Source organism: Ictidomys tridecemlineatus, chromosome 6, assembly GCF_052094955.1.
Source record: "Ictidomys tridecemlineatus isolate mIctTri1 chromosome 6, mIctTri1.hap1, whole genome shotgun sequence".
Taxonomy (NCBI): domain Eukaryota; kingdom Metazoa; phylum Chordata; class Mammalia; order Rodentia; family Sciuridae; genus Ictidomys; species Ictidomys tridecemlineatus.
In genome coordinates this window covers 51,500,613-51,526,170 of record NC_135482.1, presented here as the reverse complement: position 1 = coordinate 51,526,170, position 25,558 = coordinate 51,500,613, and the positions used below count along the sequence as shown (strand labels likewise).

General features: G+C 42.2%; 1 protein-coding gene across 1 annotated transcript in view; it reads right to left on the bottom strand.

The window, feature by feature from the left end:
- Ppm1h (protein phosphatase, Mg2+/Mn2+ dependent 1H) overlaps positions 1 to 25,558 on the bottom strand; it is a 261,180-nt gene that overhangs the window by 138,980 nt on the left and 96,642 nt on the right. The window contains exon 3 of the mRNA XM_005328684.5: positions 3,849 to 4,193. Within this exon, the coding sequence (XP_005328741.1) occupies positions 3,849 to 4,193 (345 nt within the window). The remainder of the gene's footprint in view (positions 1 to 3,848; positions 4,194 to 25,558) is intronic.

Sequence of the window (25,558 nt, the reverse complement as noted above, 5' to 3'; positions counted from 1 at the left end):
TGCTCGTTCTGAAGCACACCTAGAACAACTAAACGATTAAGCTGGCAGGCTTTCTGACTCCGGAGTAGATGTTTCTGAAGTCCCTGACAAAGTAAAGAAAAACAAAAGTATCTCTTTAGGATGAAGGTAAATATAAGCTTATCATTAAACACGGACACTTCTGAGAATGAAAGAGGACAGTATTAATAATTACCCTGGGACTACAGGCATCAAGTAGCTCAGTCCCTGTCAAACAGAGCATGAAGTATGGCAAATTTATCAAGCACCATGAGAACCAAAGAACAGATGGCAGTTCTCACTTAATAAGGCCAACCATGTGGTACAAAGTCCAGGTAGACAGTAGGCATGTTGAGGCTGAGAAACAACCTGGGGGAAAATGTGTGAAGAGGAAGCTGGGGTGGGATAGATTCAGTAGGAACAAATATGGAAAGGAGGTGAGGATTAGAGCTGGAAGTACATCCAGGTTGAGCATCTCTAACCCCAAAAGCCAAAATCTGAAATGCTCCAAGATCTGAAACTTTTTGAGCACTGACCTGACACCATAGGTGGTAAATTCTACAAATAGAACTTTGTTTCGTGTACAGTTATTAAAACTATTGTACACAATTATCTTCAGGCTAGGCTTATTAAGGTACACATGAAATTTAAGTGAATTTCAGGTTTAGACTTGGGTCCCCTTCCTAAAAGCTCATATGGACATGCAAATGTAACAAAAGCTGGAAAAAAAAAATCCCAAATCTGAAACACTTCTGGTCCCCAGCAATTCAGATAAGGGATACTCAACCTATAATACGCCATACCGAGTCCCACACAAGATGGGTTCCAGACCACCTCTCCAACTCACCTTGCATCATTTCTATGCTCAAAATCTACCTCCTCACCACAGTAGATATCGGTTTGCTGCTTCACCTCATCTGGGTTCTCTCTCTCTCTCTCTCTTTTGTGATGCTGGTGCTTGGTCTCAGGACCTGCTAGGCTAGTGCCCTACCACTGAGTCACATCCGCAGCCCTAGGCTCTTTCTTTGATGTGGTTCTTTGCAGTTTCCTCAGCTCAGAGCACTCTACTAGCCACCCCCACCCCACCGGGTTTTGTGTCCTTACCTCCCACAACTCCATCACCTCCCCTTTGTCTCTTCACCAGACCCCCACTTTGCCTTGGATCTTCCCTCCTCAGGCTCTTCCTATTCATATTTTATTTATTGGATACCTATCTTTTCCTAATTTGTTCAATGCTCTATTTCCATTCAGGCCAGGCTTATAATTCATTCTCAAAAATATTTATTGGCTGAATAGATTATGTAAAAGCAAGATTCCTGCTCACCCCACTCCCCCTGCCCCCCCAAAAAAACAGTTTAAGAAAGATTCCAGGTAATAAACTGCCTAAGCCTGAAAAAAATTAAAAGACAAACATGAAGCTCATTATTAGGGTTTTTTCTTTTTCTTTTCTTTTTTTTTTTTCCTGAATGAACATCTTAAGTACAATTGCTGGCAGCAACCCTGAGCCATTCATGTTTAGAAGCAGCCCAAGACCCTTGTGGAAGCCTGAGTCAATGTGACATTGGCCTCTAGTGGATGAAATTGAGAATACAGCCGTTCCTAGTCAAAGGTCCTTGTAGCCCTAGCAATGACGGAAGAAAATGAAAAATCCCATAGTTTCCTTTATTTTTCTCTTCTACAGTGTAAACTGAGATTGTTAAGAGTTCTTTTCTTCCTTTCTCCATTTCAGGGAAAACACAGTATCAAATTCCTGCCTCAGTCAAATACTTAGAAGCACTTATTCACATCACAGCTTCTCTGAGAGAAGCTAAGTGTTTAGAGTGTAAGGTTTCATAGCAAGTGTAAAGTTAAAACCATATATATATAATAGTTTTTCTTCCTTGATCCCTTTTTTCCTAAGTGATATCTCACCCAATATCTATTGGGATTGTAGGGTTGGAAGCTACCAGACATTCCCGAAACAGAGAGAATTTTAAACCATCTGCTAATCAAAGGGTAAATATAATATGACAGGAGAGAAAAGCTGAGACCAAAGAAGAGATGAATTTAAATTAGAAGCAGATGGCAAGGGTGTGGGGGGAAAAGGTACACTGATTCACTGCTGGTGGGATTGCAAAATGATAGAACCACTTTGGAAAGCAGTATGGAGATACCTAGAAAATTTGAAATGGAACCACTATTTGACTCAGCTATTCCACTCCTAGGTTTATACCTAAAGGACTTAAAAGCAGCATGCTACAGCGATGCAGTCACCTCAATGTTTATAACAGCTCAATTCATAATAGCTAAACTTGAAAACAGCCCAGATGCCCTTCAATAGATAAATGGATAAAGAAACTGTGGTATATATACACAATAGAATATTACTCAGCTTTAAAGAAGAATGAAATTATGACATTTATGGGTAAATGGACAGAATTGGAGAATATCATGCTAAGCAATATAAGCCAATCCCCAAAACCAAAGGCCAAATGTTTTCTCTGATAAGTGGTTGTGGATCCATAATGGGCCAGGGGGGTCAGCAAGGAAGAATGGAGGAACTTTGGAATGAGCAGAGGGGAGGGAGGGATGGGGAGGAGGAGTGTGTGTGTGGGGGAAGATGGTGGAATGAGATGGACATTATTACCCCTAGGTATGGGCATAACTGCACAAATGGTGTGACTCTGCATTGTGTACAACCAGAGAAATGAAAAGTTGTGCTCCATTGTGTAAAAATAATACAATAAAAATAAAAAATAGTAAAAAATAAATAAATTACAAGCATGTGCAAATTTGAGGTGCAAATACATGAACTGTTTTTTTTCTAAACAAATTGAATGATAATGCTCATTATTATTTACTTTTCCCCTCTTATTAGGTAGATGACCTGCCATGGTAAAATCCTGGAATGGGCACAGTGTACATTCAGTCCTGGTGAGAAGCTTCTAGCTGCTCTTGCTCATGGAATAGTCTGTCATCACTTTTCAATCTCTAGGTTTTTAAGGACACTACTGCCCACTTGCCATACTCAAATACTTAATAAACATCCTTAAATTTTTCTTTATTGATATGCAGGCAGCTGCTGCTCAGGAAAGAAAATCTTTGCAATCAAAATAATTGCCTCAATAAAAAGGTGGCTCAAAGAGGAGAGGAGTTGACACAGAACAGAACAGAGGGGGCCTTCTTGGTGCATTCCTGACAGGCAGCAGGACAGCAAGGGTCACCCTGGAGAGCTGCTCTTCAGTCTGCCTCAGTACATTCTCCAGAGCAAGGCTGGGAAGGATGCTGAATTCTCTGATTAGAACTGTTCAAATTCAAATGTACAAACAAATCATGCGCCAGGTAAACAAAAGATGCTTGGATACCGGCCCCCGTGGTCTCTTGTTTTCCAGCCAAGGCTCCCTTTTCACTAGTGTGAATCACATGATCAACCATGGTCAAATAGCTGTTCTCAGATCAGAGTCGACCAGGAAGCGTACTTTTGAGCACTTTACTGAACACTGTTTCCCCAAACACCTGGACTTGGTACACATGTGTCAGACAGACGGCAACCCGCTCACATTTCAATCAAGTAGAACTGTGCCAGCCAGCATCAGTATGAGTCTGATGAAATGGAAGTGATAAGGCAGAAGACATCTAATAAGCCGAGGACCTCGTGTGCTGCTAGCGCTCCCTTTCCTCTTCTTTTTAATTTTTGCAAGCACTTGGGCCAGGAACTCTATCTGGCTACCAACTTCTGCTGAGAATGGATGCCCAGTTATAAAAGGGACACGTCCACGTGCAACAGGCGGTGCAACCAGGTCCTTTTGGACCAGCTTCCAAGAAAGTGACCCCCGGGGGCCCTGGTGCCCTGGACTATCCGCGATACCTACCATCTCCTTGAAGGCGCTTTCCAGAGCCCCGATGACCAGGCACTCGTGTGGGATCTTCTTCTCGGTGAAGAAGCGCGTGGGCGGGGTGCTGGGGGAGCCCGGGGCGCCCACCCCTCCGCGCAGGGAGGCGGCGCGGGTCAGGGTCCGGCTGTTGGCGGGTGTGTTCTCAGGCTCCTCTCCCAGGCAGGTCGGGGGCAGGACAGCAGAGTTCTTCAGGATCTCCACAATGTCCTGCAGCTGCTCTGTGACATGGTGCTGCAGCAGGCGCGATGCCACCACGGCGGCCCCGGACCCCGCATGTCCATCAAACAGCGACCAGTAGTGGCAGGAGACGCCCTCGGATTCCTGGTGGGGTAGGGCGACAGGGAGGAGTGAGAAGGGCAGTATAGCCTCTGCCCCAGGACCATGTGGACACTGCTAGGACTACGGGACTCTGGGTCCACTTGGTAGTCTCTCTTGGTAGTCATCTGAAGATGGCTAAAATGCTCAGAGAAGCGTCCCCAGATTAGTCACTGCTGTGACTGCCACCCAAGAGATGAAATGTCCCGCCTAGAGAAGCCCACATTAGCACATACGTGGTTACTACTTGGAAGGCAAGATCTGCTTTTCAACTCCACACACATAGGGTTTTCCATACAACTCCATACCAAGAGTGGAGGCCTCCAGGAGTCCTGCTTTAACATCTAACTTCCCATCTCCCTGTGATTTCAACCCCAGATTAGGTTTGGTCTGGAATCTTTGGAGAAAGTTTGGCCTTTTTATAGATAAGTAGACTTACCTGCCCCCCCCCCCCAATCCCCCACACATTAGAACTCTTATACTCAGATAATTGTCCCATCCTCCTTCGTCTATATCCTGAGTTCTGATGACATGTTCTCTTCCTAGTCAAGAGTCTCCTCCAGGTCCCATGAGATGCAGCCAGTTCAAATCTGCTTTCCCTGTCTCCCTTGGTTCTCCAGCAGTTGTCACTGACATCCTTCTTTTCCCTCTTCCTTGAATTTATGCACAGTTTAAATTGCATAAATTTAATCCCTCCCCCGTGATGGACCAAACCTTGTTTAGGTTATACACACCTAAGATCTTGGCTCTAAGAGTAAGAGTTGAACTATGATTAAGTGAGACTAGAGAGGCCCAAAATAAACCCATGTGATAGGGTCAACTAAACTTTGCAGGAAAGCCAAGAATACACACTGGGGAGAGCACAGTCTCTTCAATAAATGATGTTCAGAAAACTGGATATCGACATGCAAAGGAATGAAATTGGGCCTTTACATCATATATAAAATTAACTCAAAATGGCGTTAAAGGCATAAAGGGAAGACCTGAAATTATAAAACTCCTAGAACATAGAACAAAAAAACTCCTCAACAAAGGTCTTGGAATGATTTTTTTGAATGACACCAAAGCAAAGAAAAAGAAAAAAAAAAGAAAGCAAAACAAAAACAAGTAGTACTACAAACCTAAAAGCTTGCAGAGGTGCCAATCACCAAAATGAAAAGGGAGCTGATGGAAGGGGAGAAAACATTTGCAAACCATGTGTCTGATAACTTATGAAGAGCTTGAACAGACATTCCTCCAAAGAAGACATACAAGTGGCCAACGCCTATATGAAAAAGATGCTCACCACTAACCATGAGGAAACAATGAGGTGAGAATAAAGGAGACTTTCGCCAGGCATGGTGGTGCATGCCTGAAATCCCAGAAACTCAGGAACCTGAAGCAGGAGGATCCCAAGTTCAAGTCCAGCTTCACCAATTTAGAGAAGCCCTAAGCAACTTAGGGGGACTGTGTCTCAAATTAAAAAATAAAAAGGGCTGAGGATGTGACTTAGTGGTTAAGTGCTCCTGGGTTCAATCCCTGGTTCAGAGAGGGAGGAAGGCGTGGGGGCGGGGGTAGACACCCCTTCCATAGTCAGATAAAGAGAGTCTACAAGAAACCTACAGCTAACATCAGACTTTATGGTGAAATACTAAGTACTTTTCCCCTAAAATTGGGCAAAAAAACAAAAAATGTGCTCTCACCACTTCTATTCAACTCTGTACTACATACAGGTCCTATATAAACTTGAAGACTGTAAAGGAAAGTAAAACTGAATTTAAAATTGAACAATTTGATTATGGTGTGCCTTGGTATCATTTTATTTGTGTTTTGTGTTCTTGGTATTTGTCATTTTTGAATCTAAGTTTATAGCTATTTTATCAAATTTAGAAAAATTTCAGATTGCATTTCTTCCTTTCCTCTCTTTTTTTGAGGCTAGGAATTGAACTCAGTACATTGCCCATGTTGCACTAGCACTTGCAAGTGTTCTACCACTGAACCCTGAGCTCTGCCCAAAGCCCCTAAGCCATTATTTCTCTCTTCTTTAAGAAATCTCATTACACACATATTAGTCTACCTAGATGTCGTCCCAGGTTTAGGAAGGATGCTTTCATTTTTAAAAGTTTCATTTTGGCCAATTTCTATTGCTATGTAAAGTTTACTATTTTTTTCAACTTTTTCTGTTTTAATTTTAAAGTGAGAAAAGGATTGAACAGATTTTTTTTTTCAAAGGAAGATTTGCAAATGGCCCACAGGAATATAGAAAAGTGATCAACATCACAAATCAACAGGGAAATACAGATCACAGCTTCATGCCTGTCAGAACTGCTACTACAAAAATATTAATAAAAGATAAATGTGAGTAAGGATGCGAAGGAAAGAAAAGCTTTGGTTTTAGGAATGTAAATTGTTGAGAGCCACAGCCAAAGGGGCCCCAGCAAACTTCCAGCTGCCAGCTGATGATTGGCTCACAGCGGCCCCAGCAACATCTAGCTGATTGGCTCCTCTGCAGTGATGTTCATTGGGCTGTTTCCCTGCCCTTCAGACTGCCAGCTGATGATTGGCTCACAGCGGCCTCAGCAACATCTAGCTGATTGGCTCCTCTGCGGTGATGTTCATTGGGCTGTTTCCCTGCCCTTCAGACTGCCAGCTGATGATTGGCTCACAGCGGCCCCAGCAACATCTAGCTGATTGGCTCCTCCACGGAGCTGCTCATTGGGGGACTTCTTTGGCTCCGCCCACACAACCCAGCCAATCGGCCTCAAGAGCAGGAGGATTGTGGGAGGTGGAGAGGCTGGTGTGGGGGTGAGAGGCTTGTGGAAGCCCGTGGTGGCAGTTGGGCTCTGAGGGTTTTTTCCTGAGGAGCTGTTTTGTTTGGCGTTTGTAGTTCTATAAATAAAGTTAGTTTCTTTTGACAAGTGGCTCCTGAATTGTGCCCAGCCAGACTGCGGCATTTGGTGGCTCGCACGGGAGCGACTGAGGGTAAGTAAACCGCTTGCCCCTGAGGGCAGGGCGAGAGGATGGGTAGCCATTCTAAGTTTCCTCTTTTGTTTTGCTTCATTTTTGTTTTAAGTTGCCTGTCCCTGGAGATGAGTGAGACGGAAGAAAAACCGCTCACATCTGAGGAAAAACTATTTGCATCTGAGGAACAGATAGGGAGAAAGGATGGATACACATTTCAGGAGGATAGAAAGGCTGATATAATGAATTATTGTTCCAACTTTATTTCATTCTGTCTCGGTTTTGTTTGGTGTTATCTTGTTGGGTTGTATTATAGTAGAAATATGGGATCAGAAATTAGTAAAAAACAAACCGAAAGACTGTTAAGTAAATTGTTAGAGGAAGGAGGCATCTCAGTAAAATCAAGAGCAGTCAGGGCATACATTGATACAATACAAAAATGTAGCCCATGGCTTTTTAAGGAGGAGTTGTTAAATATATCACAGTGGGACCATCATGGTGAAGATTTAAAAAGAATAGAAAAGAACAACCCAGGGACTCTGCCAGTTGGCACATTGCCATTGTGGATGCTGGTATCTGGTTTGCTTAGTCCAAAGCCTTCAGTTCAGACAAAGGGAGAGGAAGGAGAAGACATATTGATTCAAGTAAAAGAGAAGGTCTCTCAAGTTGGTCAGACAGAGGAAAAGATTCAAGTAAAAGAGAAGGTCTTTCGAATTAGTCAGACAGAGGAAGAAAGTGTAAAGCAGAAAAAGCCATCGGGGAAAAGTTACAACAGGAGACTGCTACTAACACCACTCTATCACCAGAGGGCATAAGTGTCCAATCAACAGCACCACCTCCATATGCTAGGAGGCTCCCAACCCCCGCAGTTGATAGTTGGGATCCAGATATTTGGATATTTGGATTCCAGAGAGATTAACCAAGGTCCTGACCTAGTGATTGTCTGGAGTCGGGGACCTGTTTGTATGTTTCCACAGGAAGAACAGCAGTCGATTTGGATTCCGAGAGATTAACTAAAATCCTGACCCAGTGATTGTCTGGAGTCAGGGGTCTGTTTGTGTGTTTCCACAGGGAGAACAGCAGCCGATTTGGATTCCAGAGAGATTAACTAAAGCGATTTCTACAGACCAAAAAGAAGATGATTTGGCTCAAATCCATAACAGCTGATATCCAAAACTCCAATTTGACTATCCTTACATCTGCGACAGAACCAGGATGCTTTTTTCAATATCTATTTTATTATTGCCCTTTCCCATATCATGAAGTTCTATTTTATTTTTTGAGCTCATACACACCTAGGTTAATGTTTTGCTGATCAGTTCTATTTTTTTTTTGACTATAGAGTTTTTAAACATTGCAATGGAGATTTCACCTGTAAAAAGTTATAAGGCCTTTACTATTATGTTATGTGTTGTATGTATTATATTATGTGTGCACACTTGTGTTTTGTGTTATATGTTTGAATGTACGTATGTCCATATATCATATATGATGAGCGCTCATGAAAAAATGGATCCAAATATTTTTTTTTATTCACGTGATTTAAATGGTTTAATTTAAATTGGGTAAATAACTGTTAAGAATTGTTTTAATATGTAAACAAAAAAGGAGGTTAACAGATCTGTTTGTTTACTTTCACCTTTCCTTTTCATTATATTTAATAATTCTCTTCAAGATAATGTAAATTGTTAAGAAAATTGTTTTCTTTTAGTGCCTTCTGGAATGTTACACAATTTTTTCTTTAGCCATTATTGCCAGAATTCCTATCTTCATCCCAGTGCCGGTGAAGACAATGTAAATTGTTAAGAAAATTGTTTTCTTTTGGTGCCTTCTGGAATGTTACATAATTTTTTCTTTAGCCATTATTGCCAAAATTCCTATCTTCATCCTAGTGCCAGTGAAGACAAAGATAAAACTAATCTACAGCTTCTGCAATAGCCATCACTGAACTGCTTGCAGAACTTGCCTAGACTATGTGTCACTTGTATGCATTGTGAATTCACTTATATGCATTGTGAACTATCTATTGGTGCAGCGACTTGTGGTAGTGTTGGGGTATTTTTGCTGATGATGTCATCGGTGGTACAATTTTTCCAACAAGAGCCATCAATTGGCTTGGTGTATCTTCCTCCCTTCTGCTTGTCATGATCGTTCAGCTAAAATTTGGGGGCCAATAGAGGTGAGGCAAAGAACCTCACCCCCCCGCTGGTACAAAGACTTCTCCACAGGTGTGGCTGTATACTGGACCGGTAGTCAATGACGGGTAAGATCCAATTACAATGGTACCAACCTAAGACAGGAGGCTGACGCCCTGAGGTAAGCTCATCTGAAGACCGGTAAGGACCATATGTAGTATTGGACAACTTAAGGCAGGCACGGTCCCCAAGCCACATGCTTATTGTTTAAACAGAGAGGGGGAGATGTTGAGAGCCACAGCCAAAGGGGCCCCAGCAAACTTCCAGCTGCCAGCTGATGATTGGCTCACAGCGGCCCCAGCAACATCTAGCTGATTGGCTCCTCTGCGGTGATGTTCATTGGGCTGTTTCCCTGCCCTTCAGACTGCCAGCTGATGATTGGCTCACAGCGGCCTCAGCAACATCTAGCTGATTGGCTCCTCCACGGAGCTGCTCATTGGGGGACTTCTTTGGCTCCGCCCACACAACCCAGCCAATCGGCCTCAAGAGCAGGAGGGTTGTGGGAGGTGGAGAGGCTGGTGTGGGGGTGAGAGGCTTGTGGAAGCCGGTGGTGGCAGTTGGGCTCTGAGGGTTTTTTCCTGAGGAGCTGTTTTGTTTGGCGCTTGTAGTTCTAAAAATAAAGTTAGTTTCTTTTGACAAGTGGCTCCTGAATTGTGCCCAGACAGACTGCGGCAGTAAATGGGTATAGCTATTAGGAAAATAGTATGGAGATTCCTCAGAAAATAAAAAAAAAAAACTACCATATGATCTGGGTTCATATCAAAGAAAATAAAATCAGTACCTCAAATTCACTGTGGCATTACTTATACTAGCTAAGATATGGAAACAACCTAAATATCCACCCATGAAGATGTCATAAGGACATGAATGGACAAAGAAAACATGGGATCTTATTCAGCCATAAAAAGAGGGAAATTCTTTCCATTGCAACAACATGGATAACTCTGAGGATGTTATGCTAAGTGAGATATGCCAGGCACAGACAGGCAAACACTGCATGATTTTCCCTCTATGTGGACTGTAACACATCCAATTCATAGGAAAAGAGAGAATCATGATTTATAGGAGCTAGGGGATGGGCGAAGGGGAGATAATGTGGTCAAAGGTTATAAACTTTCTGTGCTAAGAAGAAAAAGAATGTTATCCTTATAACACAATAATGTACACAATGCAACCGCAGTTAACAATACTGGATCACATATTTCAAAATATCTATGAACTGGTAGTTATGTGAGGTGACAGATGTCTTCATTAACTAGTGGAAATCATTACAAATCATCACACTGTACACCTTAAATACATATAATTTCAGTCACATATCTCAATACAGCTGAGGAAAAATTTATATGTGAAAAAGTATGCTATAAACCAGAGGGTTAGGATATTAAATTCTAAGATTAAGTAAACATTTGAGATCTTTATTTTCAGAAAACTGATAAAGATATGGGCAAGGTACATATAACATCCATTTCTAACTAATAGGTCTATCTGACCCACAGTCACAAATAATGAAGTCTTTTCAATTTTATTTTTTTAAGTTGAAGTCATCAAATAAAATTCTTTTGGTTCATCTTAGAACAATGCTAGAAAATGCTGTGTAGGGGCTGGGGTTGTGGCTCAGCGGTAGAGCACTTGCCTAGCACGTACGAGGCACTGGGTTTGATTCTCAGCACCACATTAAAAATAAATAAATAAAATAAAGGTATTGTGTCCAACTACAATTAAAAAAATTTTTTTAAAAAGAAAATGCTGTGTAGTTAGTGCTCTTTCAAACACTGTTTTCATTTAATTCTATGCTAGGTAATGAGATGAACTCATTGTTTATTAGTTAATAAATATTTACTTAACACTTTTTATATGATAGGCACTATAGCAGACAGTGAGATTAAAAGACTAGTTCAAGAGATATCAGACAGGGGCTGGGGCTGTAGCTCAGCCGTAGCACACTTGCCTGACGTGTGAGGCACTGGGTTTGATTCTCAGTACCACATACAAATAAATAAAGGTCTATCAACAACTAAAAAAAGAATTTAAAAAAAGAGATATCAGATATAACCTAGTCTTAACAATCCAGTAGAGAAGATGCTAATCAAATAATAACCAAAATAAATGGGAGATCACAAGGAGAGGTTCTTGGTGCCATGAGACCAGCCTATATTGATGGGTACACTGGAGATGATGTCATAAGGACATGACGATCAGGCTGAGGGCTGCATGGCAGTTCACAAGATGAGGAAAAGAATGGAAAGACTGCCAGACAGGAGCAATAGCAGGTACAAAGGCTCTGTGGTGGGAAGGTGCATGAAGAGTTAAAAGGAGACTAAACCATGGCTCCTTGGCTCAATGTGGGGAGTAGACAGGAAAAGGGGGAGGAGGAGGAGGAGGAGGCTGGAGAAAGAAGTAGTAGTTAGACTACTCAGTCCTTACAAAATGCATGAAGGATCTTGGCCTTTAGTCCGAGAGTAATAAAAAGCCATGAATTGAGTGAGAATGACAAAACTGATTTGTTTTAAAAAAGACCACTCAATCCATACTGTGAGGATTAAGAGAGAAGAATAAAAGTGAAAGTATCAGGAGATAAAACTTATTCTAAAAGAAAAAAAAATGAACCAAATTCAGGCAGGAAAAAAACACACAAGAATAATAAAATCACCCTAAAGCAGGCGTCCAAACTCAGAGGCAAGTGAAGTGGAAAGAACAAGGACTTCACTATTAGGAGGTTTGGATTTGAATCTCATCTTCCACACCAATCAGCGGAGAGGTTGGCAGTGCCAGGCTAGGGCGGCAGCAGGGGCTGGACCCTGGCTGGGTGGGGTACCAGCTGTTGCCCCTGTTGCTTAACAAGTCTCTGCCATGATTTCCGAACATGCAAAATGCAGGTGCTGGTTACTGATGGGGAGTGTATGGGAGGGCTAAAAGGCAATTTATGTCAAGTGACTGGCTAAGCAGCATATGGGGAGCAGTGTGCAGGTGTGGCTTCGACCACTGCCATCAGGACAAGGTCTGTGTAAGTGGTTCTCTGGACTTCAGCTTTCCACCGAAAGGCGGGGCCGCCCAAAGGACTCCCGTGCGTCTGCTGATTCCAAGTTTTCTCCACTGAAGAAGTTGGGGAAGAACTTGGGCCTTGAAGACAAGACAAACACAACTGGGAAGGACTGCAAGGTGACATGGAAGGCAGCACACTGACAGTCCAGGAGTGCTGAGTCCTAGGTGCTTAGGTGACAGGAAAGAATCTGGTAGAGGCTCACCCAGTATCTATGCCCCCTTCTTGTTACTGCTGATTTCTGTTTGGGGCAGCAATGTGCCCATTAAAAATATCTCCCAGACTCCCTTGCAGCTCTGTGTTGTCACATGATACACTGGGTGCAACTGGGAGTTTCCTGGTTGAAACTTCCAGGAAAGTTATCATTTTTCCCTGATAAAAAGGATCAGCTTGACTGGCCTAGTCCCTTTTATTTTATTTTATTTTTCCTATTTGGTACCAGGGTCTGGAGTATGCTGGGCAAGTGCTCTACTACTGAAGCCGCACCCCCAGACCTTTTTGAAATTTTGAGACAGGGTCCTAATAAATCACCCAGTTGTCCTTGAACTTGCTCTCCTTCTGCCTCAATCTCCCAAGTAGCTGTGATATAGGTGTGCACCACTGTGCCCATATGGCCTCATCTTTGGTCCTTTATTCTTTCCTGTCTGAGTGTCAGAAGCAGTACCTGGGGCAGAGTAACCCCCCTGTAAACAAACAAAGTCTAAAAGTGGAAGGCTCCATGTGATGGGCCCTGCTGCCCTGCCTGGGATGCCACACAAGACCTGAGTGGTTCAGCCTCTGGGCTTTTTGTCATGTGGGCTTCATGACGTGGATAAGCCACAGTTGATAGTTTTTGTAACAAGATCCAGGGACATGGGACTCATTGGATGCACAGGAGAGAAAGCAGACTGCTAGATAAGGTAGGTGCAGGCACAAAAAAGAATGAGAAGTAGGTAGAAGTGGGTATCAACCTGGAGCAAAGCTGGTGCCAGAAGCCAGGGTTCTTAATTTAGGGCATCTGTGAATAGGATTCAGGGATCTTTATTTTCACAAACCTCTGAAATTTAGCATTTTAGGCTGGGATGTCGGATGTAGCTCAGTGGCAGGACTCTTGCCTGGCACATGAGAGGCCCTGGGTTTAATCCTTAGTGCCACACAACAAACAAACATACAAACCCCTGAAATTTGGCATTTCCTTCTATTATGAATATAGGGAACAAATGTATGAGTAGTACCTGTAACTTGGTTTTCTATAGAACCAGCATACTGCTATTCCAAGTATCATGAGTTACTGTTTGTGCTCACTACCACTTTGAAATTGCAGTCATTATTAAACCCTCTACTAGCTCTTTTTGTTATCTTCTGCATTAATAAATGTCATATTACAAATTTGGTTGAATTTTTGATAACCACTTCAATATAATTCATTTCCTTGATACTATATGTATTTTTATTTATTTATTTTTGCATATAAAAACATAACCAAGATGAGTCAATAGGCTTTGAAGTCTGAGCACCAGCCTTCAACTTCTGTGGAAGATGGGCATGTGGGAAACAGGCTGTGCTATACTCCCTATATGACCTCTGTCCAAACAGTGATTTTCCTTCATGCAGAAGGGACATTAACCAGTAAGTCTGACCATCAAGTGGATACATCAGCCCTGTCAAAAAGGAAGTGATCCAGTCTGCATATTGAGCATCTGCCAGACTGTTTTAGCGGGGAAGAGTCCTTCTCTCAGGCTGGATCTCCCTCACCAGGGTATAGTGTCTGAAAACATCCTCACAATCAGGAAAAAGTGGTAGAACAAAAGGATTTCTTGGGCTGGGGTTGTGGCTAATTGGTAGAGTGCTTGCCTAGCATGCATGAGGCACTAGGTTTGATTCTCAGCACTGCATATAAATAAATAAAGTCTATAGAAAACTAAAAAAAAAAAAAAAAAGGATTTCTTGCTCATTATACCCAAGACCCCAAAGGACAGAAGGCCACCAGACTAAATCCTGCATGCACAACCACAGCCCTCTTTGAATTAAGACCCAGCAAACCTCTTTTAAGGGCACTATCACAGGAGCCGATGAGAGATATGGTGATAGGAATATCAGTGTCCAGGCCTGGATTCTGTTATATGGAACATTATGATATTTCCAGAGCCATGGTTTGGAATGAATACTAATAAATCCCATAAAATGAGCCACAGTACAGTCGGGTTCTATCAGGTTTTTTTCTTCTTCCTTTTGCCCAGGGCTTCACACATGCTAGGAAAGTAAGCGCTCTACCACTGAACCACATCCTCAGTCCCCAATACAGTTTTTAAAGGGCAACTTTGAAAGTTCTCCTGACAAGTAATCCATTTCCTTCAGCGACGGGAAGCAAAATCCACAGTCACTGCAACAGTACTCAGTTGAGGAAATATTTCAGGACCCTGGGTTTAATCCTCAGTGCCACACACAAAAAAATATTTTTAAGTGGTCAAGAAGAAGCTTGACTGGGGACTCCAATGCAGAGAACCCCTTTGCATGACGATGCCATAACTCGTACAGCCTGGTTTTTTAATGCAATCAGTAATTCTTGCAGGTAACACCTGGAAGGCTTTCTTTTTCACAAAGAAAGTCTGTTTCTTATTAAACACAGAATAATCCAGCTGTGGCCCAGACCAGTTCAGCCAGTAACTTTGAAGGTGGGGCCCTGGCACTGATTCTTTTAAAAACTCCCCAGAGGATTCTAATGAACAGTCAGAGTTGAGAATCCCTGATTTTAATGGAGGGGGGACTGTTAAGCAGTCGGGAGACCCACACTGTAGCCCCTAAACTGCCATCTGTTCTCTCTGTGCCCTTGGTAAGTCACATCTCCCAGAGCCAACCAGAACAGTGAGGTTCACAGTGTGTTCCTTGGGTTCTGAAATGTTACCTCAGGAAAGAGGAAGTGCAGTGGTTGTGTAAGAGGTGAGTCCCCTTGACCTTTGTTTCAATCACAGAAGCATGGCTTTATTAGTTATAAATGTAAGGGCTTTACCAAAGATTTTGGTTGATGAAAAGACTTAAATGTTAAAAAAAAAAAAAAAACAACAACAACAACAAAACTCCTGAACTAGATAAAATTAAGTTCATCAAGAGTTTTCAAAATTGTCAGTGTATTCCTAGGACATTGAGAGTGATGTAGGATTTGGAGAACTATAAACACAAAATGAGCTCTCCTTACGTGCTTAGGTTCCAGCTTAGCTGTTCAAGAGTGAAAGACCCTAAAGTCAGAGAAACATCCAGTTATGGGTCTAGAATAACCGACCCACCATTTAATTGGGTCGTAGTAGTAGGCAACATTCGAAATGCTTTACAAATGTGAACTCACGTAATTCTTCCTCTAGTCTTACAAATAACTACCCTGTAAGGTGTGGGTATCAGACCCACTTTACACAGTTGGAAAACGAGGAACTGCTCTAGGTCACCAGCAGTGAGGTGGCAGTACCTGCGTCCATGCCCTTAGCCCTCAACACCACCCCCTACTCTGCCTGCCCAGAGGGAAAGCTCTCCTTAACTTGCACACACTTGGCACAGTAATCCATTTCTCTACACTGGAATTTGAGTTGCAACCATTAGGTTTTTTTCCCCGACTAAAACACAAAACTTGATCATAGATATTTCTCTTACTGGCCTAACAGCCTGCTCCTTGGGCTGGCTTCTAACTGTGGGCCCTCAGTTTGAAATCTCTGCTGTAGCCTCTGATTGTCTCTTCATGTTCTAGCTCTTATTCAAAATCTCACTCACACCAATATCCCACCCCCACTCTCTACCTCTTCGCCTAATTTCCTCAGTACTCAGCTCAAATGCTACTCCTCCTGGAAGTTCTTGGTGATACTGACACACTAGGGACAGTGGCCTTGAGGTCTAGGTAAGGCTGGGGTGAGAGGTTGGAGACAGAGGCCTCAATCCACTGGCTGGCCCCTCAAGCATGGCACTGGCTCTACATCAGACAGCACCACAAAAGCTGTGCTGTCAGGAGGTCACTGTCACAGGGCAAAGAGGGCCCAGGTTAGAGTAGTATCAGTGTAAAGATGGGATGAATGGCTTCAGGAGACAGTTTAAAGAACATCATGACTGCTGGTCGCCGTGACACACGCTTATAATTACGGTGGCTTGGGAGGCAGGAGGATCAAGAGTTCAAAGCCAGCCTCAGCAAAAGCAAGACACTAAGCAACTCAGTGAGACCCTGTCTCTAAATAAAATATAAAATAGGGCTGGGGATGTGACTTAGTGGTCAAGTGCCTCTGAGTTCAATCCCTGGTATGCCCCCCCTGCCAAACAAACAAAAAAACAAAAAACATTAGGAGGCTGGAGAGGGTGATAGGGTCTTTGAAATGTGACCAACACATTATGGAGAATAAAAATGTGACCAAGATATGACAGAGAATAAAAATCTGTCTTCAAAAGTAGCATGATCAGGCTGGGAATATAGCTCAGTTGGTTGAGTGCTTGCCTCGCACGCATAAGGCCCTGGCTTCAATCCCCAGCACCACAGGGAAAAAAAAAAAGTAGCATGATCAATGGGATGTGCTATATGGAAAAGGCTGTGAAGGCTGCTCCTCTCTCAACCTCTCCTCAAAATGATGCCATCACCTGCTGCAAGGTAAGCAGATGGTTTGCTTCTAGTCAGACCCGAAAACCTTGAGGAATGAGTGTCTCCCCAGTGTCACACAGCATTGAGGACTTCATCAACATCAGAGGTTGAAGCCAGGAATAAGGCAACCAGAATGACCCAATTGTCACCAGTTGTCACCAGCTGTGAGTCTCAAGACAGGCTTGTAGAAACACCAGGTGCAAGAACATGATATTTCTATAGCATCTCAAATCTTATTTCTCTGTAAACATACCTGTATGGCTTTGTTGACTAGAACCTTTACTGACGTTCTCCTGCCCTTAAACAACTTCAGTGTCCTGGATGCTGACGTCACTTACCAGCTTGGAATGATCTGGCAGCTACTCACACTCCAGCGCATCTCTTGCTCCTCATCAGTGGTCCTGAGCATCCCTCATTTCCTTTCTTCTAACCCTCAGTTACCTCTAGAACTATGTTTTTCTTCTGTCAGAAACACCTATTCCTAGTTCTCTGCTTTGGGAAGTTTTTCCTCCAGGTTTTGGTGGGAACATGATCTCCCCCTGGCCTCTGCATGTCCCCTGCCACAGTGTTTATCCCATGGTTGGTGGCATTGCCTGGGCAGGTCTGTATTAGTTGTAGTCACAGAGACTCCTGTGTCTCCCACTTGCTCTGGAATTCCCAGGGAGTGCCTGCTAGAGAACAGAGGCTCAGGGAACGGCACTGGCAACACAGCATCACGCCTTGGCTACTTAAAAGTGGGGTGATTTACTTAGGCAATTGCAAATGAGAAAAAAAATAATTCTCTCTCTCTCATGGTGTGTCTTAACATAGAGAGACCACAGGCTGCAGGTCAAGACAATCCCGAGTTCTGGAATTTACTTTCATGTGCTCTTGGGCAAGTTCTTTAACTTCTCTCATCTCCTTATTGAAAGAAGCTGGGGCTGTGGTAGAGCACTTGCCCAGCAGGTACGAGGCCCTGGGTTCAATCTCCAGCCCTGCAAACAGGACAGACAGACAGACAAATAAACAAAAACAAATATTTGAAGCTCGTGCTTCTCTTCTGTGTATATGCTGGCAACTAAAAAATGTGAATCCTAAACTGCTTTTTGAATTAAACAGCAAATTTAATATTAAATTTTTCCCCCCTTCTTGTCTTTAAAGGGAAAAAGGAAGAGAAAGAAAGAAGAAAGAAAAAGGAAGAGGAGGAAAATAAAGAAAGGCTGAAAATGAGGTACAGACAGTAAGGACTGATTCCTGTAAGAACGGCTTGGAGTCTCCCCTCCTATATGCCAGGCTCCCTGTGGGCACTTAGGGTAAAGCAGGGAATAAGATATAACAGTTCTCAAGCTCTTTGACACTAATAATCAAGAATAGGACCATATGAAGAAGAGGACAAGGGTGATGAGTGTTAGGAAACAAACAAACAAACAAAAAACACACCCAGTGCTACATGAGGGGACTACATGCATTTAATATGCAGATGACCCTGGGTTAGAGGGAGCTGGACTAGAAAGGATGGCAGGGAGAGATGTTGTGATGGAACACTGATGGATCCAGACAGTAGTGGTGATTATTCACATCCATGCACTTGTTAAAATTCACAAAACTGCACTCCAAAAGAAAAAAGCTAATTGTACTGTATAATAATAAAAAAAAAATAAACGAATGTGAAATACCATGATGAGAGAAGCCAATGCCCTGAAGCAATGGTGACTGCCTACTCTCACTATCAGGCAGCCTGGGGGACTCCGGGCAGGAGGGAGGCCAAGCTGCCTCTTGAGCTCTTTACTCTTCACCCTGCAAAATGGGGTGTTCGTCTCACCCCACTGTGGGGCTCTTGTTTTCAAATTACTTCCCCTCTACAAAGTCCCAGTTCAGAGGGCATCTACTGAGCATCTACTGTATTTAACCTCCCTAACACCCCCATATAACAGTGGCCATTATCCCATTTTTTGACTTCGACATAAGGAATCTTTCCAACTTCCCAATGACACACAACTCTGTGTACCTCCCTAGCTTCCATTATTCTGAGGCCTCCTTTGGCACATCAATGTTGCCTGCATTATTTCAAGCTGTTTTGCTGCTTGGTAGTAACTGTGTACAGGTCCTGGGTCATCATTTGGTGGCTACAACTTTTCAGCACTGACTCTGCATTACTCTCCTGATGGTATCTAAAAACATCTCTGGGCACCAGCTTAGAACCAAGCTCTACGCCTAAAAAACCAGACCCTCTAGATTTACAGCAACATGATCTAGACAAAATGAATTTCAATATTATATTTTAACAAATGAAGTTCATTTGTTCATTCTAACTTACTTCATTTATCAACAAAATTAGTCTTACATGAAATTTACAACTTGCATATCCTTCTCTGGAAAATTATATCTACAATCTGATAAAGGAAGGTTCCAGAAGGTGACAAACAGGTGTTTTTAAACTGTACAGTTTCTCTTAGTCTTTCTCTAAAGTAGGCCCAAAGTTACATTCTCTTTTCTCAGAAGAATTCCTAGAAACAGCTGCTTAATAATATGGCTTATTGTCTTTTCCAAATTTTCAAGATCATCTGTAATGCTGGAACTTATTATGTCCCAACTGGAAAGGGGACCTGGGCTTTTCAACAAATATGAGTGCTCTGAGCAGAAATCTATCACTGATCAAGGAGCTAATTTGAACTAATTTCCTATATAAGTAGGTGGTGTCCATTCAGCTTCTGCTGTAATTACACAACCAACCAAAAATGTCAAAAATCATCTGTCTGCATTTTAGCCCTATTGAAACAGGAGCCTCACCAGGTGCACCTTAACTCTGAGGAATCCACAGACCCAAAAAGTCAGAGACCCATGTGGGTGGCAGTGAGGTATCACCACCTCCTGAGAAGTGCTGGCAAAGAAGGTGGGGGCGGGAGGGGGTGCTCTAGACAACCTCAGATGTTTCCTGTGCAGCCGGATAGAGATACTGAGATGCAAGGCAGGAAGCATGGAAAACCTAGAGTGAGGTTTAGGTATTTAGCAGCTTAAAGAAATAAGGGCTTTGCATTCTTCCAGTCACTGCACAGAGTTCTAAAGGGTGGAAAACCTCTTCATTCCACCCCCTTCCCCCAGGATGCTCTCCACAAGGAGCACACAAACCCCAGGGGGTGTTAAAAACAATCAATGGACACACTGGCATCCTTTCACAGTTAAAATGCAGAATTTAAGTTTTACTGGTGTTTATCATAGACTCTGACTCTGGCGCCCTCAGGTGGCAGTAAGAGGGACACCTGGGGGCATGTGCAGCTGGGGGTGCTCTGGTGTGTACGGGTGACCCACCCTGTTTCCGGCTACATGGTACAGAACAGTATAATACTAATTTTTAAATGAAATTATGCCTTGCAGAGCGGACAGCAGATTTTAGAAAAACATTTCCGCAAAGAAACTGCTGACTGAAGAGATGAGCACATAAAGATCCTGTCCGCTCTGGCACTCTTATTCCCAACGATGACAATATAGTCATGTCTGACAATGATGATATTCATATCTAGTCAAAAGAACTGAAACGCTGAAAGAGACAGCTGAAATATGGAATTAGACTCGCTATTGTTGCTGGTGAGCTGTGCCTTGAGACATGAGCTAATGATAGCATGAAGTCTTTGCTCTCAGCAAGATGGTAAATGAGGTGCTGCGGGTGGCGGGGGTGGAGGTGTTGGGGGGGGTGGAATTCAGAACAATGCCTGGAATATAATTAACACCATAAAATTGTCGGCTGCTATTATTTGAAAATAAGGCCTTTGAATTATTTTTAAAACTTTAATGGTATTCTTTCAATTGTAAAGTAATTATGTACTATATGGATATATAGTAGTAAGGTTATGTTTCAATGAATGAAAAGCACATTGGGGATACATTCCAAAAAATTGTTTTTTAACTTGACAGTCTGGAGACTGCTACTATCGAAATAACTGTCTTGAGGGGGAAGTGGTGTCCCCTGGATGCCTTCCATTGGGGACAGAAGTACTCCATGCGTTCTATGACCCTCTTCTTTTCCCTACCACATGAACAAGGGAGGGACTGTATACATAGAGTAAAGGCAGAATCACAAATGAGAGTTGCCACCTTCAAATCTTGAGGTTCATTTTACAAAAGCTGCCTCAGGGATATGGTACGCAGGTGCCTCCCTCCTTTTGCAAAGATAGAGAAATGGGATTAAGTCTTTCTTATTGAGGAAACATTGAGTACATGTTTTCTTGGTTCTCACTAAAATCTATTCTATGGTTTCATTTGCATAAAATTTCTGACTACTTTTCAAGGGGTCACAGCCAACATGATAATTCAGGGTCCAAAATTTTCTGTGGTAGGCCTTCTGTCCATATAACTTTCAATTTCTTGATTCTAACTGGATCCTCACTGTCACACATTGAGTGCAAGAATAAAACAGTGAGGAAGAAAGGTGAGGAAGAATTTGAATAACTAACAAAGTCCCTTCTAGGGCCCACATTCTATTGCTATCCACTTGGAACCTTGACCATAGTTTGCTTCTTTACTGTACCTCTCTTTTTGACTTATTTAGATATTTTGCCTCGCACTGGGGGGGAAAACACCCCTTAATTTTATATACTTCAATGAGTACACTGTTTCCTTCTCATGAGACAATAAGATATAGGATAAGTTAATTTTTTATTTTTGAATTACAATTTTAATTTATTTATTTACTTACTTATTTAAAGAGAAGGGATCTCACTATGTGGCCCAGGCGAGGCTCAAAGTCTCAGGCTTAAGCAATTCTCCTGCCTTAGCCTTCCAAGTAGCTGAGCACATGTCCCCATATCTGGCTTGTCTCATATTTTAAAACACTATTAGATACATACCAGTTTCACAGAGCTAGCAAGTCTGAAGTTTGCAATAGTTTTGTTGCAAAGTTGTGTTCTGGTTTATTCTAGAATCAAATTATTTTAGGAATGTTCTCAAGCTATCACCTTGTACATCAACAAATTTTCCCTAAATTAGTTACAAAATACCCTATAAGAATTGTATGATAATACTGAAATGCAGCTGTAAGTGCTGCTATTATAATAATAATCACATCGGATAATTTTTGTCAAGCACCACATGCCAGGCACTATTCTAAGCACTTTTCATATTTTTAACACTATGAGGTAGAAACTATTATCCCTGATTTACAGATGAGGAAAATGAGGTATTGGTGAAGTCAAGAAACTTGCATAAAAGCAGCTCATCAAGTAAGTGGGAAATCCAGGATTCAAACTGAGATACTTGTTATTCAATCAGGCTTTTTATCCTTGTTATGGTCTATGTGAATGAGAGTCTTTTAATCTTTTTGTAATTTAGCAAGAATTATGTACTCTAAGGACAATTCACTTCACCTGTCAGGAAGAGCTGCTACCCAATTTGAAGTCAACAAGGGACACCTCTAACTTAACTCACAGATGAAATGAGAAATGACAAGGAAAAGGAGAAAATATTTAGTATCAAATGGTATTGAAATAGACATATCAGCCGGGCACAATGGTGCATGCCTGTAATTGCAGTGGTGCAGGAGGCTGATGCAGCAGGATCTCAAGTTCGAAGCCAGCCTCAGCAACTTAGTGAGGCCCTGTCTCAAAATAAAAATGAAAAGAGAAGAGAAGAAGAGAGGAGGGGAGGGGAGGGGAGGGGAGGGGAAGAAGGGGAGGGAGGGAAGGGAGGGAAGGAAGGAAGACATATCAACATTAAAAGTTGCTACATTTCTCAACTGCTAATGTATAAAGAGACAGCATGTTTCAAATCTGGACTCCGAGGCCAGACTGCCTGGGATCCGTGCTATCAATCTCTGACTTCAGTTTATTCATGAGCACAACAGAAATAATAATAGCAATACACATTTACTTCTGTAGTCTGAGGTTAAGTGAACCAATGCTAGCAAAGTCCTAAGATCAGTGTCTGGCACATGAATGCTAAGTGTTATATTTGAAAAATAAAAGAAGACTCTGATGAAGGAGAAGGAGGAAAGAAAGAAAAATATCTTAAGAGTTTTGGCCCTTTCCAGCATTCTTCCCACCTAACGCTGTGGGAAGTGAGACTACAAGTGAAGCAAGGAGAAGTTTCCAGCTCAACATTGTTTATTTATTTATTTATTTGTGGCCTGAAGATTTGCCACAGTGGAGAAATCTACCGTGGAAGCAAGTTTTAGTTGTGGTCTCAGCTACTGCATCTGTCTTGGTCAAACCTACCCTCTGGGATAAACCAACACCCATGGAGGTGAGAACTTTTCCAGTTACTCTGGCTGACATCAGCCTTGTTGATTCCTGGTGGTAAAAGTCATTCTTCTTAATCACTGGCAATAATTCTTCATCCCTAGGCCCAAGAGACAAGAGTTCTAAAGGAAATCATTGCCCTCCGGCTTAAAAAAAAAAAAAAAGCAGAGAAAGTTTACATCTTCTTGACACACACAGAACAAAGTGAAAATTTAGAGTAAACACGTAGAGATGAATAAAAGGCCACTCTTATTGCTTTTTATAGCTGACATGGTCTCAAGGAGCGGACCAACAGCTATGAGTGTCCAGTGTTCCAGGAAGACTGCCACGTGGAACCAGGGGCAGCTTTCCTTTAATATCCTGGAGTTGAAAGAGTTCCTTTTTCAAAAATGGATGGAAAGGCGGCAGACCTTTAGTTCAGAGTTGAATGAGCCCCCTTTCCCTTCCCTTTTACCTCTCCCTGTCCCAGTTTGTTCCTGCTTGCCTTGAATTCCCACAGTGCTGCCCTATGGGCTGCTGAGAAAGATAATCAGCTTCCCTCTCCCCTGCTGATGAACTTGGCCTGATGCTGACACAGCCATCTCCTGTTATTGTAATCAGACACTGAACTAACATACTGAAACCACACACTTTGATGTGTTTTGACTAAAACAGCATAAGGGTACTCACAAAGAGATAGTCTTGGAATGCATGGTCCACGAGAGTCTAGTCTCAAAAACAATATGTTCCAAATATGGAGTCACTCATGGCAGGGGCGGGGGTGTTCTGGTGACTGCCACAGTACCCTGACTATTCCCACCCAAGTATCTCACATACAGACATACACTTCTTTTTTGTGTGTGTGTGGTGCTGGGGATTGAACCTGGGGCCTTGTGCATGCAAGGCAAGCACTCTACCAACTGAGCTCTATCCCTAGCTCTGCACTTCTTCTCTTAATACTAAGGTTGTAACATACCCATAAGTGTGAACTCTCTCCTTCCTTACAGAAATCATCTCTTGGTTTTCTCCCCTTTTTATCTCATTCTCAGAAGGACCAGATAGTTGGGAACTGAGAAGCAAAAGCTCTTGGAAAAGCTCTGACTACTTGTGCGTGGTATTCACTATGATAAATAACTCTTTATATCCTTTCAAAACCAAAGGAAAGAAAACCTAGAGATGCTCATAAATTCCCACAGGTCTTGGTCTGTGCAATGAAAAGGCTTTCAGTGGGAGCAAGAGGCTACTGGGAACAGTGTGTTCTCCTCAGTTAGCTTATGGCATCTTTCCTAAGGGACAGTCTTATGGAAGTGACTGTGGGAATGCTAGCATCTTAGATTTCCTTCCTCCTGGTTACTCACCCTACTCCCCAAGTGAGTAACCAGAGTAGACAAATGGTTAAGAGGCTTATGGCTCATCACACATAAAATAGCCAAAATTAATTCAGGCACAGGAAAAGTTTCACCTTCACTTGTCATTGAGAAAAACCTTCTCTACTGCACTGTGCATCCATATGATCAGAGATCTCAAAACCCATCTACCTTATTCCTCAAAAGAGATGCTTTGACTTATTTCTTATGAATCCTATCACTAATCTCTTAATTAAAAAACAACCAAACTTAGATGGATTGCAGAGTAGTTGAAAGGGAGAAGAAAGTAATTCAATCATAGCTCCTTGAGGCTATAGTACTACTAAGCTGAACACTTTAAAATTTTTAAATTTGTTCTCCTTTTAAGTTTTGTGACTTCTTTAAAGCATTTACTTTTTCAACCCCTGACATTTTTACTTTTCATGTAGATGGAACTTGACATCAATTTGTTTTCTTTCTTAGAAGTAAGGCAGTCAAATACAGGAAATGACACACACCCCCGGACATCCTTACCAAAGTCAGGAGAGGCAGAATATAATGCTTGATTATTTTATCCACCAAAATATTTTTAAGAGGATTGTATGCTTTAAATTAGAAGGCTTAAGTTGACTTCTTAGGCTAAAAGATGGCTTGTATTCATGGGATAAAACATCCATGAGTTGGTATGAGAAATGACTTAAGGTTGCCTTAAAATCTTAATTATCAAAATGATAATTATCTGTAGTTGAGAGTCACCTCATCGCTACCTAGCTACCCTGTTGCCACTCAGTGTAAGAAATGTCATCAAATATAGTCACACTTTTGCTGAATTGTTGTGCACATCACTGATAGTTCCTACAAAACATTCCTATGACAATTCCTTTCACTGTGAATTTTATGTTATTTGACAGGAAATTTTAGGTTTTCTGCAATCATTCATGAAAGAAGTCTTATGGGAATACATATTATGATTTTACTAAATTTGTTGGGTACAAAGCGGTCAAGGAAGGAGGAAGAAATTTTGCACATGTCTCCAGGATGGAGCCCACCCATCTTCTTTGGCTATTCTTC